This window comes from Triturus cristatus, chromosome 8 (genome assembly GCF_964204655.1).
Source record: "Triturus cristatus chromosome 8, aTriCri1.1, whole genome shotgun sequence".
Lineage (NCBI taxonomy): Eukaryota > Metazoa > Chordata > Amphibia > Caudata > Salamandridae > Triturus > Triturus cristatus.
This window is the reverse complement of record NC_140591.1, coordinates 1,672,780,527-1,672,800,595: the sequence shown is the minus strand read 5'-3', so window position 1 is coordinate 1,672,800,595 and position 20,069 is coordinate 1,672,780,527. Positions and strand designations below refer to the sequence as shown.

The 20,069-nt window shown below is 44.8% G+C and overlaps 1 protein-coding gene across 1 annotated transcript in view; it reads right to left on the bottom strand.

Moving 5' to 3' along the window:
* LOC146808565 (vomeronasal type-2 receptor 26-like) overlaps nt 1–20,069 on the bottom strand; it is a 149,011-nt gene that overhangs the window by 95,676 nt on the left and 33,266 nt on the right. Inside the window, exons 2-3 of the mRNA XM_085624013.1 lie at nt 8,939–9,230; nt 1,706–2,548 (exon numbers count right to left, since the gene is read on the bottom strand). Coding sequence (XP_085480139.1) covers nt 1,706–2,548; nt 8,939–9,230 — 1,135 coding nt within the window. The remainder of the gene's footprint in view (nt 1–1,705; nt 2,549–8,938; nt 9,231–20,069) is intronic.

Genomic DNA, 20,069 nt, shown 5'->3' with positions numbered 1-20,069 from the left:
AGTTAATCCCTTGATGTAGAGGCATCCCCGCCTCGAAACGCGTTGGGAGACCCTATGTTTACCAGGATGTTGTGGTGGCTTGAAAAAGGAAGACTGGATAGCAGACAGGCTCTTTGAGTGCCCACTTCAAAGCTACGGGCACTTGGCGAAACATATATAGATTGATAAAGCCTGCTGTGCAGGCGAAACGCGTCTCTCTGTCATTGCGGGGTGGTGGGAGACCTGAATACAATAAATTAGCCCTATTCATACCAATCATGAGGACGTGCCACTTACTCTTTGGAGTTGGATGGATGTTTGGGATATATAATATATATATATATATATATATATATATATATATATATATAAGTTTTGATTTTGGTTGATTTGAAAAACAGAAATTAAAAAATTTGATTATAGTTATGTTTTTAAATAGTTTCATATTATATATGTCTATATATACACACATTCATATATGTGTGTGTTTCTTTAAATAGGTTTACATTTATATATATACTTAAATATTACTTAAACTTATTTAATGTACATCATAGTAATGCTAGATGCTAAAATATTTAATATTTACTCTTTCAAATATATATGTATTAAAATGATATTATTGTATATATTTTTGTATATTAGTGTAAAATAATATATACTTTTTTGATATTTTTTTACTTACTACTATTTGTTAGAAAAAACATATTTTTTGGATCGATATTTTTGTCATGAGATTTCCGTATCACAATATTTGTGCTTTCGATATAGTGACAGAGATCCACTCTAGGGATCTGGTCATATCCTCTTGGTGGAGCATGAAGGTGTTAATAAGCATCCCGGCAACAGGTATTCCTTTCCCCTTTCTGTATATTTTATGCTTATCCGCGTCCAAAGAAAGGCTTTGCCTACAATTGACAGGTCTCAATAGAGTTTATCTAGACAAAGGCGTAGCCCGCTTCCAGCCACTCTGCAGATCTTATATAAAAAAAATGTAAATACTCGATATTTGGTTCCCATCATTAGTGTTCCAGTAGTGCTACAATTCAATCATTTTATTTGTTTCCATTTACATAACAATCAAAACTGCTAGGAATGATGATGCTGAACCATATCTATAGTTAATATGTGCAACACCCAAGAACACAACTAGATAAATCAATTACAGAAATTATTATGTAAATAATGGAGCCTTGTACATGTCTCCCACCATCATATTATATTGTATTGTTTTCTACCCTGGGTTTAAGGCAGCCCATCATTAAACAGTTTTTCCATTTCCCCCCTTCCCCCCTGCACACCAGATGTGGGCACTGGGGAGTTACCTATGGTGCCCCCTACATATCTCTGTACCATGCGGTGCCTGCCACGTAGTGCAGGGATATTTTACATGTCTCATTTTTACAGTGCCGGGGGGGGCTGCAGCCAGCAGCACCCGCAGCAATGTAAAATATAGGTGTTGTGACCACCGTGGTGGTGGTCGCATTGTAATTACACCTGTGGGATCGCCGCCTTGTAGACGGGCGGTCGCAATCCCCGATACGATGTCATAATCAGCCCCATAGTAACAGCACCTCTCTTTTCCTTTCTAAGTAGTCATTTCCTATAACTTCAATAAACACTGGAACAATGAATGTATTTGTTTCTTATCCCCTTTATCTCACATCAGACAACAGCGATAAGTTAACTTGTCACATTTACAGATGGGACAGGGGAGCCCACTTACCTGCCATGGCTGAAGGTTCTGGATATTTCCACATGTGCCCTTCATGAAAGGTCCTTTCCCCGGCTGGCACGACACCAGCGAGTGTAAGGCATGAGCAAAGGCGTAGACTGCCAGGTAGATGTGGTAAGTGTAACTCATGTCGTCCACCTCAAAAAAAGACATGTCTAGATCTTCCAAGGTCTGATTCTCTGCACAAAGTACTGTCTTCTGGGTAGGATCTGCACTGTTAGCGGGCCCTGTCTCGTTGAGACCTCGCCATTTACAGTTAAATAGCTTCTCCCAGAAGATGTTAATGAAAGTATCTCCTGGCAGCCTGGAGGGATGGAGCAAGTGGAGAATCCCAACAAATGCTGGCATGTCCATGGCATGGGGGGAGAGCGCGATGGATCCATTGAATATTCTCCAGGCCTCCTTCCTGAAGAGGCCAGGGGTCAGCGTGAAGGACTCTGAGAACACCAACACTCTGTCTGTTACATTCTGTGAAGCGAGGGTCTCCAGAAACATCTTGGTGTGAACCTCAGAGGTGTTAATTATTATTATCTTGACCTGGAAGCTGCGGATCATTTCAACCAATCTGTAAATCTTCTCTGTGGAGTAGCTCAAATGTATTTTTTCCATGAATGCCACACAGCCACCATTTCTCTCAATCTCTCTCTTTATGTCCTGACCTTCCTGCACACCAGCATCGTCATCAGAAGTGACTACTGCAACCCACGTCCAATCAAAGTGTTTCATTAAGCGCGCCAGGGCAATGATCTGTAATGAGTTGGCGGGGACGGTGCACATGAAGGAAGGAAACTGAAGCTTGTCGGTGAGTGTGGTGAGCGTAGAACCATAGCTGATCTGCACAAAAAATTAAAGATGAGCACACCCATTTCAGACCAAAAAACTTTTACTATAGGGGATGTTAGTCGAGCAAACTACATGACATGACTAAATTGTTAATTACAATTTCCAATAAAGATATTTGATGGAATGAGTGCACATTTTCTAAAATAAAACTTGAAAAGAATCCTGTGAGCCAATGTAGGTTTTACCATCTGACCTCTCCAACCAGGGCACACCTAACAGGTGAACCAGACATGGCAGGGATGCTTCATATATCAAGCTATTTGGGATAGCAATGTTTTGGGGCAAAACACTACACATACAGCCTCTAAAACCTGCTTCATCCAGCCCACTGCCTTAAACACCCTTCCTAAAATTCCAGAAGGGCCTGAAAAAACCCTTGGTCTGCAGAGCCTTGGGGCCACTCTAAAGGCAATGCAGCAACTGGTAAACAGTCATAATATCGAAAAAAAAATATTGACTGGACAGAATATCGAGTTTTTAATATAGAATGGACAGAATATCGAATTGCCAAAATATAGTGGTGAAGAATATTGAAAATCAGGTAAGAAATATCGATTTACATAATATAGAAGTAAGTAATATCGACAGTCATAATATAGTTGTTAAAAATATCGATTTTTTTTATAGTGTTTTAAGTGTTATTATATGTGTTAAAAGTATGTATTAGTTTTGGAATGTATGTTTGAATATTTTTAAAGTAATGAATTTTCTGTTATTGAATTTTTGTGTAATTTAATTCCGTAGCGGGTTGTGGGTTTATAGGGGATTAGGGTGGGAAGTAGTTTAATTATAGTACATTAAATAATAATTTTTAGGAATTATTAATATTTTTAATTTAATTTTGCGTTTTACTTCTCTAGCGGGTTGTGGGTTTATAGGGGAATACGGTGGGAAGTAATTTAATTGTTATTAAGTAATTATTAATTGGTATTGAAAATTAATTGGTTGTTGATTAATTATTAATTGGTAAATAATTTGTATTAATTGGTAATTAATGTGTATTAATTGTTTAGTTGATAATTATGTTAATTGTATTAGTTTATTATTTGTAGCGAGTTTATAGGGGAATATGGTAATTTAATTGTAAATAATTAATTATTGAAATAATTTTTGTATATTGATAATCAATGTATTATTAATGAATTATTAATTGGTATTATTTGTATTTATTAATTTTTGGTATTGAAAATTAATTGGTTGTTAATTAATTATTAATAGGTAATTAATAAAAAAAATTATTGGTATTTATAAATAATTAATTATTAAATATTGTGTGATTGATAATTAATGTTAATACTTTTTTTGTTGGTATTAATAATTACTTTATTTGTAATAAAATATTAAATTATTATTTTCCCTACTATTGCACTCACTGGAGTGTGAATAGTAATTTTTACCCCTACGCTATCCAACGCTTTCCCTACTATTGCACTCACTGGAGTGGGAATAATAATTTTTACCCCTACGCTATCCAACGCTTTCCCTACTGTTGCACTCTTTGGAGTGGGAATAATAATTTTTACCCCTATGCTATTCAACGCTTTCCCTACTGTTGCACTCACTGGAGTGGGAATGGTAAATTTTACCCTCCCGTTATCCAACGCTTTCCCTACTGTTGCACTCTCTGGAGTGGGAATAGTAAGTTTTTACCCCTACGCTATCCCACGCTTTCCCTACTGTTGCACTCTCTGGAGTGGGAATAGTAATTTTTACCTCTACGCCATCTGACGTTTTCCCTACTGTTGCACTCACTGGAGTGGGAATAGTAAATTTTGCGCTCCCGCTATCCAACGCTTTCCCTACTGTTGCACTCTCTGGAGTGGGAATAGTAATTTTTACCCCTACGCTATCCAACGCTTTCCCTACTGTTGCAGTCTCTGGAGTGGGAATAGTAATTTTTACCCCACACTATCCAACGCTTTCCCTACTGTTGCACTCTCTGGAGTGGGAATAGTAATTTTTACCCCTACTCTATCCAATGCTTTCCCTACTGTTGCACTCTTTGGAGTGGGAATAGTAATTTTTACCCCTACGCTATACAACGCTTTCCCTACTGTTGCACTCACTGGAGTGGGAATAGTAAATTTTACCCTCCTGCTATCCAACGCTTTCCCTACTGTTGCACTCTCTGTAGTGGGAATAGTAATTTTTACCCTCCCGCTATCCAACGCTTTCCCTACTATTGCACTTACTGGAGTTGTAATAGTAAATTTTACCCACCCGCTATCCAACGCTTTCCCTACTATTGCACTTATTGGAGTGGTAATAGTAAATTTTACCCACCCGCTATCCTACGCAAAAAATATGGAATATTTTTAATTAATATTACGTTAATATATATGTATAAAAAATTTTTTTTACTTACATTAATTATTTATTAATTTTAAAGTTATTTAAGTATTTTTAAGTATGTTTTAGTTAATTATATGTATTATTTCATTAATTTTACATTACTTTTAAGACATTTAAAACATTCGATATTTTGACCAACTATATTTTTTACAACAATATTTTGGATTCTATATTTTTGTACTTACCTGTTTGTAGATAGGGATTCGATATTTTGGCATTGTATATTTTTTCCTCGATATTTTGGCAGGTCGATATTCTCCTTCTCGATATTTTGTCAGTGATCCCTGCAACTAGCTTGTTGTATTTGTGATGGAACTCCTCTATGCTCGATAGTCACACATGCAAGGGCAGTGCCTGTGCAATATGAAAACCATACATAAAGTAACAGAACAATATGCTTGGACTCTGCAGCAAGTATGTTGGAAATATAATTAGTAACATCACTGGGAGATTATTTAATTATTCAATGTACACACACACACAGATATACTTCCCCTCCCCTCTCTCGCTCTCTCTCTCTCTCTCCCAATGTCTATCACTCCCTCTCTCTTCATAGGACGCATTCTATTCAGGGTCACTGGTCTGATACAATGCTGCAGCTTTTTTGCTTATTTATTGACTTGCAGCATTTGACACATTGTCCATCACATTCATACTGTGGAGAAAGACATGAGGTACCTGTGGTGCGGGGGAGGTTTACTTCACAATGATTACCTTTCCATCAAGTATAGAGTGGGTAGTTTGAAAACATATGTTTTATTTATTCACAATAACCTCAGTGCTGTCTCCTAGAGGGGCAGGATTCTCTGTCATCCTTTTGTCATCCATTCCTTAAACTCAGAATAATCTTCAGCCCTGAATGTTGTTTTCCAATGTTCTCCAGGAAATAAGGAATCCGGTTTTCCCACAGCCCACAATAATGCACAAGCAACAGATCCTTGAATACCTCAACCCTGATTTTATTCTATTTTATTTAATGTCCTGTTGCCTGATGAGCCTGGGCCAGCCTTGGGATGTAGCCCCACCAGAGGAGTCAATAACCCTCATGTCTTCATTCTCTGTAAGGTTCTTGAATGATGGATTTTATGATGGTCTTCTTGTCTTGAATCAGCTGGATTTTCTAACATGTTTGTTTGTCTGCACCAGGGAAACCTTCATTGTGTCATGCAGACATCTGTGACAGATCATCTCTTGAGTCTCAGACCTCTCATGCCTTCATTCGAAGTACCCCGACCTTCTAGTTTTGGTGGATTTGCAACTAAGAGGATTAGGGCCTCCTTCAGTGGGTACGCCTGTTTTTTTCCTGAGGTTTATCCTTGATTTACTCTTTCTTGTAAAATACGACAGGAGTATGACCCATAAACCACGTTGAGACGTGGGTAGGTACGAGAGAAATAACAACAATATCTCGACTGGTATGATCATGAGGGACGGTTTAAAAAATGCATGTCAAATACATTGCAGCACGGAAAGAGGAAGACTCTTGGTGAAATGTTTTTGGAAGGTGCAAAACAAGTGACGACGCAAGTGACAATGTGTGTTCAGCGGAAAACGGCGCAAAGTGGGATCCTGATTTAGAGGATCGAAACGTCGTCGACCGTTCAGCGCAAATCATAGCACACTATTCGTTATGGTTCAATCAAACAATTTCAAAATGTATTGAAAACAGCTTCCGAACCATTTTTCACTGTTTATATTATCCCATTTTGCGCCGTTTTCCGCTGAACACACATTGTCACTTGCGTCGCCACTTGTTTTGTCACTTACACAATCTAGCACCAAGTTCAATGTCGGGTTGTTTTTTATACAATTCTTTGCCTACAGTGCTGCTACAACTGTACTTGATTATGTTTTGAAAATATACGATGCCCAGTGCACCTTCCAAAAACATTTCACCAAGAGTCTACCACTTTTCATGCTGCAATGTATTTGACATGCATTTTTAAAACGTCTCTCATAATTACACCAGTTGAGATATTGTTGTTATTTCTCTGATTTACTCTTTCGACATTACTTCTAGTGGGAGTGAAAGATGTATGAGTTTGTTTATTCACAGTTTAACTTGAACCTACCCTCTTCTCCTTACGTTTCAATGTTTTGGGGAAAAAATACAATAAATGTGCACCCAGAATATGTCTAGGAGAAAGGCAGCCTCCATTTGCCTTCCCCAAGCGTGGATACATTTCCTGGGCCTGTGCTACAATTCCTGCCTATAAAGTGCGCGCTTTGTGGTTCCATACTTGTAGTGACTTGTGCTTATCAGCGCATCTGTATAAATATCCTTAGGGTGCCTAGGTCTCACCTAGTTACAGTCCCACCTTAGTGCTGAGTAGATTACCACAGCTTTAGTTTACTCTTGTGTCATTGAGAGTTGTCTGAGATCTCACTGGAGCAGAGATGAGCAGGCAACTTTAGATGCCTGCATGGGCCAGTGAAGCAGGCGAGTCACCTGCCAGCATTTCTGTCCTGCTTCTGACTGGTGAAGCATTCCTGGTGCCACTGTCTGGAAGCACAATGAGGCTGAAGTGTTGAGGTAGACCTGGTGCGGGGCCTCCAGTGCACCACGAGGAAGAAGGAACTTTTATTATTGTACCCTCAACTGTTAGGCAGCCCAGACATTTGTTATAGCATATGCTGCTTCCTCAAAATGTCAGTTAGAAGTAGGAAGACTATGGATAGCTTGTTGCCTTCATTCTAGTGGAGGTGCTGTCTGTAAATGCACTGTATTGAAGAGGTGTTTATTGAACGGATATGTGATTTTTCATGGATTGAATGGAAGTAACAAGTTGTATTTACCAGTTCTTGATGTATTTTATTTTCATATGATGAATTTTATTGTGCTCTTTTATGATTTTATATGTAACATCGAATAAAGATACACTGTTTCTAAAACCGCAGTAGTGTTATCACTATATAACAGCTTAACTGCTGAAGCCAATTTCGCTGGACACCCCTTAGCTGATAGAGTTTGCCGCAGTACCTCACGGTTCACAGTATTGAAGGCCTATTTTAGATCAATGAAGGACAGGTGTAATTTTGACTGTCCGATGCTAATGTACTTCAGGTCGATGTTGAATAACCGCGGAGCCTGGTCAGTGATATGGTGAATACAGATTTCAGGTCAAAGTGATCTCAAATTCCACTTATTAAATGAATGATCTCGATCTTGGGCACTCCATGACATAAAGCATATACATCACCTTCCAAACCTCTGTGGGAAAAGCATGAGAAAATAGTTTTATCTCAAACATGATTCATGATATCCCAGCAGAAGGCTTTTTCACATGGTAAAATCACCTTAGAACATACCACAATTCCTAAAATGAGTGTGGTACCAACAACAAATGATTTATAATGTAACTAAAGTCTTAAAACCTTCTATTAACTGCAATGCTTTTTAATGAGGTGCTATCATGTATATTGGTCCCAAGATGGCTGCCAACACTTCTTGGATGAAGTGCTGACAGCCAATCAGATCTCAGGATGAGATGTGTGGTTAGGCTCCGCCCACATATATATATCTTTTTAACTCTAATTGGTGTCACCCCTGCCCAGAGAGGGATCTCTCCCTCATATAAACTGCAGTATTGATAGGACCCCCCGCTCTCCAGCGTCCATGCCCTGTTGTCACCGGTGGCTGTGCCCAGACATGTTTATAAGGGGAGGCCCCCCAGGCCGGAAATGACCCACTAATTTGTTGCCACAGTGATGATCCTGAGGATTCAGCACTGCTCACTTTAAGGCAAGCATTTTGCTGATATAGACATGGTGATTGTTTGTGAGGTGTAGCAGTGTTTCTAGCGGTGGTCCGGTGTACCGTGTGAAGTTTATCACATGATTCCCCAGGCCGATTGTGTATTTTACGTAGATATGAAGCTGTGCCTTACTACTTCCATCTGTCCACTAGCCTCAGGACCATTGGGTCCCACTGCATGACTTATATTCAAACAATCAGTAACAATGATGCGCAACAATGTGTCCATAAATGTATCTTTGCATTCTTTAGTGCTACACATTTGTCTGCTCTACCTGTGGGAAATGATACAGCCCCAGAATCCTGGCCATTGGGACAGAGATGTAGGACATCAATTCTCCTATTACTCCGGCCGGCAACAAACGGTGCCTGCAGCTGTAACCAGGTACTGGACCTTGCGAACCGGAGAGCAGATCAATGATTCCGCGAAGAGACCGGCTCTGTGACATGCAGGAGTCAAGGATCCAGAATCCAAGGGTGATGTTTGGTAGCAGGTCTGGAGTTTGGTTAATTTCTTCAATTGCAAAGACCATGGCCAGCACATCCCGGTAGTACCGGATATGGAACCTGCAGGTTGAAGAAACAGTCTTTCATTAACAAGCGACAACTGCCATAAACACATTTACTATCTGCTTGCAGAAATATATGCACAGTTGTGCATTTGTGCATGCCTGTATCTGCATACTTTAGATCATTAAAGGATGCAGTTGGTCTCAGCAACAGAAAGGCAAGTTGCAGTTGTGAGTCTAGGTGTTCTCCCAAATTTAAATCACTGCAGACATTCCTCCAAGATCCTGGAATTGATTATTGGACTATTTTCTAATGTGCCTAAGGAGGTCTATGCGGGTGTATGTGTGTGTCAATGAAGCCAGAGAAGCCATAACTCCTGCATCGCTCACAATCTGAACCACATGTGGATCCTGTTTTGATAATGTTACAGAAGATAGCAGAGGTAAACTCTGTCTGGTCTCACACTTTACTCACTGAGCCACCTGAAACTGAAGTGACTGTGTCACAACTTACTGCACCTCCACCCTATGATAAAAAGTGGTGTCTTTTCCTTTTGTGGAGCACAAGTGAAGCTGTAAATTCAGACTGCTCTTGTAAGGTGACACGCTAGCACAATCATGTTAAAGTATCACAACCATGCATGATAAGAAGTTGTTCAGAATGTTTGTGTCAATGATTGCATAGTCTGCTCAGAATATCTGTGAATTCACAAAAGACAGCGAGCAGAGTCACTATCAAGGGTTCTAGCAGTGCCTGGCTCACGAATGGCATGCTATGCGCACGTGTGTTGATGCGCTTTGGTAAACCTGATCTGGGACCTTCAGTCTCTCCTGCTCAAGAGTGCATATCACCCAGTGTGTTGACAGAAAGTATGGAGAGTCACTACCAGCACAGACATCCCCCACTGTTCACACAATTCAGCTAGTAGGATCATTGCACAAATATTGGAACTTGGATCTGAAGATCTATTGCTGACTTTGAAGTTTGCCAATGGTTTAAATCTATAACATTGGATTCCTCGAAGTAATAAGGCCTTGAATAAGTGACAGAGAGTCGCGAAACATGTACGGCTCCACACTAACACGAGCATCAATATCTGTTATAATTTACGGTTTTTCATTTATATGATCGCAAACTGGCATATATTACATGTAAATTTCATTGAAATTGAGTATAGCTAAATTTTATCAATAAATACAGATTTCGAATACAACTGCTCATATGTTCTTAAATCTAAAGAAACATTTATTGTAGGTGTCTCAACAAATGACTTTGAATAATTATATTTTTTGTGCCAGAGAGGTAACAAGGGGCCTATTTAGAAGGGCTTTTAAAGCCAAAAAAGCGGAGATAAAACTATCGCCCTATTAACAAGAGGGTGCTAACATGCATTAGGGCATGTTAGCACCCTTTTACCCAACGCCTCCCTTTGCATCTCTAATGATATGCAAAGTGGGTGTCACTGGGCAGGACAACATTGTAAATATCGCTGATGTTCACATCGCGATATGTACAAGGCTGCCCCAGCATTTTAGCACACGTTAGTTTTTTAAGAAAACTGCTGTTTTCTCCAAAAACTAACGTCTGCTAAAATGCAGACTTACCTATCCCTAACACTGCGGTGGATTATGCTGATACGACTCTGTGGGTCGTATCAGCAAGGTTATCGCCGTTTTGCAGGGAACATCACTGGAAAACCAGCGATGTTCCCTGCAAAACATCGATAACCTCGCTATCTCTGGAATTTTTAACGCCCTGGAGAAACACGTTTTTAATAACGCCCTACCAGGGAGATAAATTCCAGAGATAGCCTGCGATAACAAAATTATCTCTAAGCAAGGCAGGCGATAATTATCGCTGGCCGTTGATAATCTGCCCCCAAGTTCCTTGCTCTGGACTCAGAAAGCTCTTTTCTCCCCTCTCACCTTTCGTCCTAATCTTTCCCCGAGACTAACACTGGATTGGTGCTGGTCAATGGACTTCACAGCGCTATACTTACTTTGCCTATCCTCCATGTTCAGTTTGAACAGCTGGTATGATTTTGCACGCGTGTGTAACTTTCTACTTCATATGTTATTCTTCTTATTTCTACATAGCGGGCTCCTTCTCATGTGAATCGCTAGAACACCTTCGGGTAAAGTCTGAGCTACATAATAAATAAACGAAGCGGAGCGCGAGTATAATGTCCTTTTCTATACACTCTTCACAGTGGTCGCAGTGGTCAGTGTATTTCCACTTGCATTAAAGGCATTATTCTTTAACAATGCCTATTTATCTCCACACAGGTTGGGCGAGAGGGATGGCGTGGCCGGCCTCCAAAGGTGAGGGTTGCAAGCAATGTTCCATCTAAAATGTTTTCTGCTGTGCGGCAATGCAGTGTCTGTGTGCACACTTTTCTGTGCTGTGTCCGCAACTGAGACATACCAGGACTATGTGAGTGAGCGTGGCGTGCTACCTCTAAAGAGGGGGAAGGCAACACCTCCCTCATTTTTGGACAAAATGGGAGGAAGAGTGCATGCCTGAAAGTTTTTTTTAAATAAATGCTATAATGCAGCCAGCGTTGAGAACATTGCATCTCTTATATTTGTTGTGGAAGGTAGAGGGGGCACCATGGACAGCGACAGGAGAGAGGGAGCAAGCAACAACATGGACACCAGGAGTATCAAGCTACAGTATGGACTGTTTGTGGGGGCAAGCAACACCACAGGCAACTAGAAGAGGGCAGGAGGGGGCAAGTAACAACACAGAGAGCCAGAGAGCCAGAGAGCAAGCTACAACACAGACAGTGAGAGGATGGTGGGAGAGGGCAAGCTACAACACGGACAATGGGCAGGAGGGGGCAAGCAACAACACAGAGCGCCAGAGAGCAAGCAACAACACAGACATTGAGAGGATGGTGGGAGAGGGCAAGCTACAACACGGACAATGGGCAGGAGGGGGCAAGCAACAACACAGACAGCAGGAGCGGCAAGAAGTACATGAAGGAGCCAGATGAAAAAAAAGACTATCTGGTAGAGTGCTTAAACCTAAAGAAAAATGTAGCCTCATATAAAATGAGCAGTGGAAGGACAAAAGTAATGCATCAATACTCCATTGGACACACGCACACATGAAGAGTAAGGAAACCTAGTGCAGCTGACCAATCAGATGCAAGAAAATGAGAGTGACAATGAAGCCAACCAATGGTAAGCCCACTGTATATAAAACAAAAGATCTGGCATTCGCTGTCTTAGGGAAAACCTAAAAAAGGGTAACATTTTCTAGTGCTCATATAAAGTGCACCAAGGACCTTGGACCAGGTTTGCGCTATATACAATTGCTGTAAGGAAATTGTTTCTAGGTGTGCTAGCTCAAATGGATCTATCAATCCATGTAAACCGAGACTACAACTCTTGGAAAGAACAGGGCTGTGAAATGACAATCCGTCTTTCAGCATATCAATGGGATCTACAGGAATTGAAAACGATGGTCGTTGAAGGCAGAAAGGGCGAACAAGAACAAGGGTCAGATATGCAAAGGAATTTTGTTTTCACAAAAGGTCTGATTTCCAATATCAGGCTGCTTGCGCCCTTAAATAAAGCTGCTTGGTATACAAAAACCCACATTGCAATACAGTAACACGTTACAAAAAATACAAAATGAGTAGTGAACCCATTATATGTATTTTTCTACTGTAACACGTTACTGTAACGCAATTTGTGTTTGCCACTAAATTCTGAATCGGTATTTCTAAGTGGTGTGTTTAGGGCTTCCGTTCCAAATACTAATTTGAAAAGGGACGCAATAATTTTTTGCGACTGAAATTAGGTTCCAAAACATTGCTATTTTACCGACTACACAAGTCTCACTGTAATCCCACCCCCTTTGTAACTGGTGACAAAAAAACTTTTTTTAGAGTACGCGATGGTCCTGTCCCTACTCTTTAAAAAATCTTACTTAAACTCTTGTTTTTATTAAACAGATTCCTTTTTCCTTTATAAAAAGGGCTGTATTTAAAAAAAAAATTGCTTTATTGAGAACGCAACCATAGACAAGGTGATCTGCTGACCCCTAGCAAGAGTAATATATGAATGGGGTAACCCATTAGACCACTGGATCCGGGTATTCATTAGGTACATAAAAAGAATGGTCACAGTGGAGTTTGATTATAGTCCAACTTAGAGGAAACAAATTCAAGCCTACATAAAAATTATTTAGACATCACCAAAAGAAGTCAAGGAGTACTTGTGATTTACTTTGCATCACAATCCAATGGATCAGTCAAACAAATAATAACAATTGTATGAATCAAAGAATCACAAAAATTGATGCTCGGAAGAAGGGGAGGGGGTGAGTGCTTTGGGAGGGTTGTGTGATGGTGTAAAGGAAGGGGAAGGGAATGTGTTTTACATACATCGAAGGATTGTAGAACCTTTCCCTCCTATTGTTCGGCAGATGCATATAGAACAAAGCATAACATACTGGGTACAGATACACAAATCTCTGTCACCTATGTTTGATACACAACAAAAAACAAAATATGTCGACGTTTCGACCCCTGTAGTCATAAAGGTGATTTCAGCCTTATTGGGGGTCTTCATCAGGACCTTAGGAAACTCGTGAAGGGGGCGACGAAGACACCAATGAGATTCAGCTGGAAGGATCCGGCTGTGTATTAGATGGAGGGCCCGTAGGCTCTGTAAATGATTAGAAGTCACCACAGTCCAGGTATGGAGGTGGTTTGTGCCTGCAGTACACCTAAGTATCCGACACAGGTTGATAAGTAACCCGACGGCAACTCTGTTGTGATTACAAGAAGCCTAGCAAGCCACTATTGCTGTGATTTATTTGGGGGAGTTTTATATAGTGCAAACTTGACCCAAAGGTATTGGAGTGCTTTACATGAGCACCAGCTGCTTACACAAGGACACATTTATTATTGTTAGGCACGAAGAGATTAAGTGATCTGCCCAGAATAACAGGATGTTGAGCGTCATTGCCGAGACTCCAACCCCGTTCCTCAGATTTGAGATTGACCGCCCTAGCCATAAGGCTACATATTCTCTCCATGGAGAATGGCTGAGAATTGTAGTAGGACACATTTTGCGACTTACCTTATTAGCATTGTTGAGGTTGATCGAATTGTGACCCGCTACAACTTGGTATTTTGCAAACTGACCTATTAGTACATAGGTCGGTTTACAAAATACCACACCGTTGCAAAAATACTGGTCACAAAGTGCGACCAGTATTTTATGACCAGAGCTTCATACATCTCGACCAAAATATTTAGTAAAAGTACCTATTTGGTGTAATTCTATCACCATCACTTGTGCCTAGCGCAGTGTTTCCCAAACGTTTTAGAACCGCATTCACTTTTTTGGTTTAACTTTGGTTTATTGGTTTTCAGGCATGTGAAAAGGCATATTACATACAACAGATAATCCAATTGTTCACCCCCTTGGTCTCCTTCCCTCCCCCCTCCCGCCCACCCACCCCACATCTTTGAAGACCATTGTGCAGTTCCGTTGTGAAATCAGTTGTTCCAAATCAGCTGCACAATCACTTTTTAGAAGGACCACATTGCTGCAAACCCACCTGGTTTTAATGAACACGATGGCGGGTGATTTCTTTTAATGGAACTAATGCATGGTGCGTTAGCACATTGTCATTTACAGAGAGCACATTTCCATTGAAATCGTCACTAAATTTACAAAGACATACAGTTTTAAAATATATTGCACAGAAATAATAGTGTGTGGAAATCAGGCTTCAGTCAATATTTATTATTTGTGCAACACAGCGTAAAGGGTCTTGATTTGTTCTGAACCTATTTAGGGGCATATTAACAAGCCAGGCGATAAAATTATCGCCGCGTTAGCGGCAGAAAACTGCAGCTAAAACGGCGATAATGGGCTTGATAATATGCTCTATGGAAATCCAATTGAAACCCATGTTCGATGTGAAGGACATCTAACATGGGCTTCAATTGTAATTCCATAGAGCATATTATCAAGCCCATTATCGCCGTTTTAGCGGCAGTTTTCTGCCGCTAACGTGGCGATAATTTTATCGCCTGCCTTGTTAATATGCCCCTAAAATCTTTGTTTTAATCACACTTCAGAATTATACTTAAAAGTGCTTTATTTTTGCTTCTCTAACTGCAGAATATATATAATTTACTAATATGTATTTACATTTTGTTGTGTGCTACGAAAAAATGACATCCGAGAGCCTTTCATTTTTTCACACTTCATGTACCACAGCAGGATTGGCCCATGTTGGACCCGGCCTCGTAGCATGGCTCTACGTGCCCCCGCACCACCTAACCTGGTACCTGCAGCCCCAAGCACACGGTCTAGCCGATCCTTCCCACCAGAACACATGCACCCGACCCGGACATCCTCGTCCATGGCCTCTCTCCTTTCGGCCACCCCGGGCCTGCGTGCCCACTTCATGCACCAAGATGGCCGCCCGGCCCCAGCGCGACCCGGGCCTAGAGGCGCCACTCCGGCTGGAGGACATCACACTTGCCAGGGGATGAGAGAGGGAGGAGCAGTTTCTATCGCACCTCTGAACTCCCCTGGGACGATGGGTTTCGATCGGCCCTCCGACCTCCCTGAGGGCTGGCTCCATGCCTGCTGGGTGTCTGGGACTCCTCCCGACCCGGCCCTGAAAGGATCAAAATACAATGGCAGGAAACCCCGACAAGCGACCCCCAGGTGACAAGACCCCTGCCTGCACAGACTCCGGACATCAAAGAGGGGTCGACCTATAACAAGGGGTGCTCTGGGTCTGTCCTGTAGATTCGACGCTGGAACAACGAGAGCCCTGCTGATGCGGTTGCGGCTCCTGGAACTTAGAACCACCTGAGCCCTGCTGAGTGACTCGCGGCTCCCTGAAGATCGTAAGACCTCCGAACTTGTACCTGAGCCCTGCTGAGCGACTCGCGGCTCCCTGAAGATCGTAAGACCTCCGAACTTGTACCTGAGCCCTGCTGAGCGACTCGCGGCTCCCTGAAGATCGTAAGACCTCCGAACCTGTACCTGAGCCCTGCTGAGAGACTCGCGGCTCCCTGAAGATCGTAAGACCTCCGAACTTGTACCTGAGCCCTGCTGAGTGACTCGCGGCTCCCACAGACTCTCACGGTCCCGCCGGACCCCAACTACAACAAGCGTATCCCCCAGCTCGAGGATTGTGAGCTGTGCGCCGGGTACGTCCCTGCCTTGAACCTTTGCCAGAGACTGTCCCGCTACCCCCTATCCCTTCCGAGACTCATTGAGCCCGCGCTCTCCTTGTACATATTTGCAGTGCTAATCTGAATGATAAAGATTGATTCCTAAGAACGCACGGTGTGGTGTCAGGGTAGTCAGGACCCCTTTCCGGGCTCCTCTGAGGTCGCCGTCTAACATTGGTGGCAAGCGACGGGATTCGGGCCCATCACCTAGAGATCGTACCGTGAACGACGGACTCACTACCGACAGAGATGGCAGAAGGAAGCGCCATGAGCCCCGCAGAAACCAACGCCAACAGGGTGTTCCAGGTGGAACAACTGGAAGAATACACGCACAAAGAACTAAAGCAATTCTGCAAAGAACTTAAAATCGCTACCACCGGTCTCAACACCAAAGAAGATTTGCAGAAAGCACTGAAAGCTTGGGTGGATGCCGGGGCCTCCCGCCCAGAAGGCACGGGGGAGCGCCCCAACGAAGCTGAACCCCCCCAAGGCGAAAGCAGCAGCAATCAGGTGCGAGGCATCATACCAGACGGTGGCCTATCCCCGGAAGAACTCGCGGACAGAGAGAGAAGTCGCAATCACGAACTCGAGTTAGCCAAACTCAAAATCGAAGGCGAATTGAAGTTAGCGGAAAAAAAGCTAGCAGTAGAGCAAATGCGTGTACAAGGCGAACTGGAAGAGAAGAAGCTCCAACGGGAGCACGAAGGAAGGAAGCTCCAACTAGAGCACGAACGCAGCTTGAAGGAAATCGAGCTCAAGGCCAGAAACGAGGAAGGGAGGCCCCTGGGAAACCGAGAGGCGGCCTCCCCAGCGGAGCAGAAGGTCCACATCCCCAAGGACGTGGTCAAAGAATATTATAAAAACGATGACATTCAACAATGGTTCAGGGCCTACGAGGTCGCCATGGCCTCCCATCGGGTCCCGCAGAAGGACTGGGGGGCAGGGTTGTGGGGACGGTTTCTGAGGGAAGGAAGAGACACCCTGCTCGACCTACCCATCTCCCAGCAGACCTTCTACAGCCACATGAAAGAGGCTCTACTCACAAGGTACGGCCTCACCCCCGAGATGTACCGTCAGCGATTCCGGGACTGCAGGAAGATCCCGGGCACCACCTGGGTGGAGTATGTAAACTTTTTCAGCCGGGCTTTCGATGGGTGGATCAAGGGCAGCAAAGTCACCACCCTTGCGGAACTCACCGACCTCATGTTGTGGGAACACCTGGCTCCGAACTGCTTTGTGGAACTACGCCAGCATCTGCTCGACAGCAAACTCACCGATCCCAGGAAGCTGGCTGTGGAAGCAGACCGCTGGATCAACACCCGGGTCCCCCGGGGCATGGTAGGAGAATACCCCCGAGCCAGTCAGGGACCACCCCGCCAGAGAGGAGGAGGGAACCAGGGAGGGCAGAGAGAGTCCCAGCCTAGCCCCCCAAAGACCCAACCTCCACCTTTCCCAGCGCCCCCCCACCAGTAACCGGACCCCCCGGGAGACGGGGACACCGGGTAACCGTCACTTGTTTCCGTTGCCAGAAGCCCAGGCACTACGCCAATGACCCGGAGTGCCCCATGGCCACCCAAGTCACCCCTGCGAGACAGATAGCCAACGTAGCCCTGGGGGAGGAGGTTGAGGAAACAGGGGAGTGGGAACCCGCAGCTATGGCCCTAGTATCCCTGGGAGATAGAGAGATGGTCCCTGGTAGCCTCCTGCCCTCCAACACGAAGAAATACGGGCAGCTCGTCAAGATCAATGGCCACCAAATAGAGGCCCTGCGGGACACCGGGGCCAGCATCACCGGTGTCCTCAGGCACTTAGTCCCCGAGGAGCAGATCCTCCCCAACGTCTTTTGCCCGGTAATTTCCGCAGATAATAGAGAGAGTATGTGTCAGGTAGCCCTGGTGCCGTTTGAGTGGGGAGGGGTGATAGGTAAACTAAGGGTTGCCGTAAGAACCTCCCAGCCGGTCGACTGCCTCTTAGGGAACGACCTGGAGAGTTCTCCCTGGAAGCACGTCGAGCGCAAGGCCCACCTAGGAATGATGGGACTCCCCGAGTGGGTGTGCGCCACCACCCGATCTATGTCAGCCCGACTCACCCCCCTGGGAGAAGTCGAAGACGCTCCGACCGAAGAAGTCAGAACAGTCCCCGCCGAGGGTCCTCCCGTCCCCCCATCAGAAGGGTCAGTCGCCAGCGACGAACCCTCACCGTCCGACACCGCCCCGGTCCCCGAGTTAGGCGAGCTACCTGAATTGGCCCAATGGCGCCACGAGGGCGGGCCCACCCGGGAAGAATTTTGCCGGGAGCAAGCCACTTGTCCTTCCCTGGTCGGACTGCGGCGCCAGGCCGAGGGCCAAGCCGCAGGCGACCAAACCGGAACACACCGAGTTTATTGGGAGAATAACATTTTGTACAGTGAGCAGAAGTCGGTGGAGCTGGGATCCGGCCGGGTGCTGGTGGTACCCCTACGCTTCCGAGACTTCCTCCTGGGCTTAGCCCACGACGTCCCCCTACGCACCGTCACGGCCCCCGTGGTGGGCCGGGCCCTGATGGGGATCTTTTCCCGGGTGGGTTTTCCCCGCGAGGTCGTGAGCGATCGCGGCACTAATTTTATCTCGAAGTACATGACGTCCCTGTGGCAACAATGTGGAGTGTCCTATAAGTTCACCACCCCGTACCATCCCCAAGGGAACGGCCTAGTAGAGAGGTTTAACAGGACTCTGAAAGGGATGATCACCGGCCTAGAAGAGCCCCTCCGGCGTAAGTGGGACGTCCTGCTCCCCTGCCTCTTGTTCGCTTACCAGGAAGTCCCCCAGAAGTCCCTAGGGTTCAGCCCGTTTGAGTTACTCTATGGACACCCCGTCCGAGGTCCCCTCAGTTTGGTTAAGGAAGGGTGGGAGGCGGCACCCCAGACCACCCCACGAGATGTGTTCCAATACGTTCTGACCCTCCGGAACCAGACCAGGAAGTTCCGAGAACTGTCCGAGGCCAACCTGGAGGCCAGCCAAGAAGAGATGAAGCGCTGGTACGACCAGAATGCCACTCTGGTCAAGGTCCAGCCAGGCCAGCAGGTATGGGTCATGGCCCCCGTGAAGCCTGGCGCCCTCCAGGACAGGTGGACCGGGCCCTACAAAGTGATTGAGCGGAAGAGTCAAGTCACATACTTGGTGGACGTCCAGTCGCCTCGGGATCCCCTTCGGGTCCTTCACGTGAACCGCCTCAAGCCTCACTTCGTGCGGACAGAACTGAGCCTCCTGCTGGCCACCGATGACGGGGCCGAAGATGAGTCTGATCCCCTCCCGGACCTCCTGTGTGTCAAGGAGCAGGATGGCTCCGTGGAAGGAGTGAACCTCTCCCCAGCCCTCACTGCCCAGCAACAAGAGGACTGCCGCCAGCTCCTAGGACAATTTTCCGACCTCTTCTCCCTGATCCCCCGAGTCACCGACTGGTGTGTTCATGACGTGGACACCGGGGACAGCCCGCCGGTGAGACACCGAGCATACCGAGTCCCTGACCGGGTCCGGTCCTGCATTCAAGCTGAAGTCTCGAAGATGTTGACCCTGGGGGTGATCGAGCCATCTGACAGTCCCTGGGCCAGCCCCGTGGTCCTGGTCCCGAAGGCAGCGGCCCCCGGTGTCGCCCCCGAGCTCCGATTCTGCGTGGACTACCGGGGGCTCAATGACGTCACC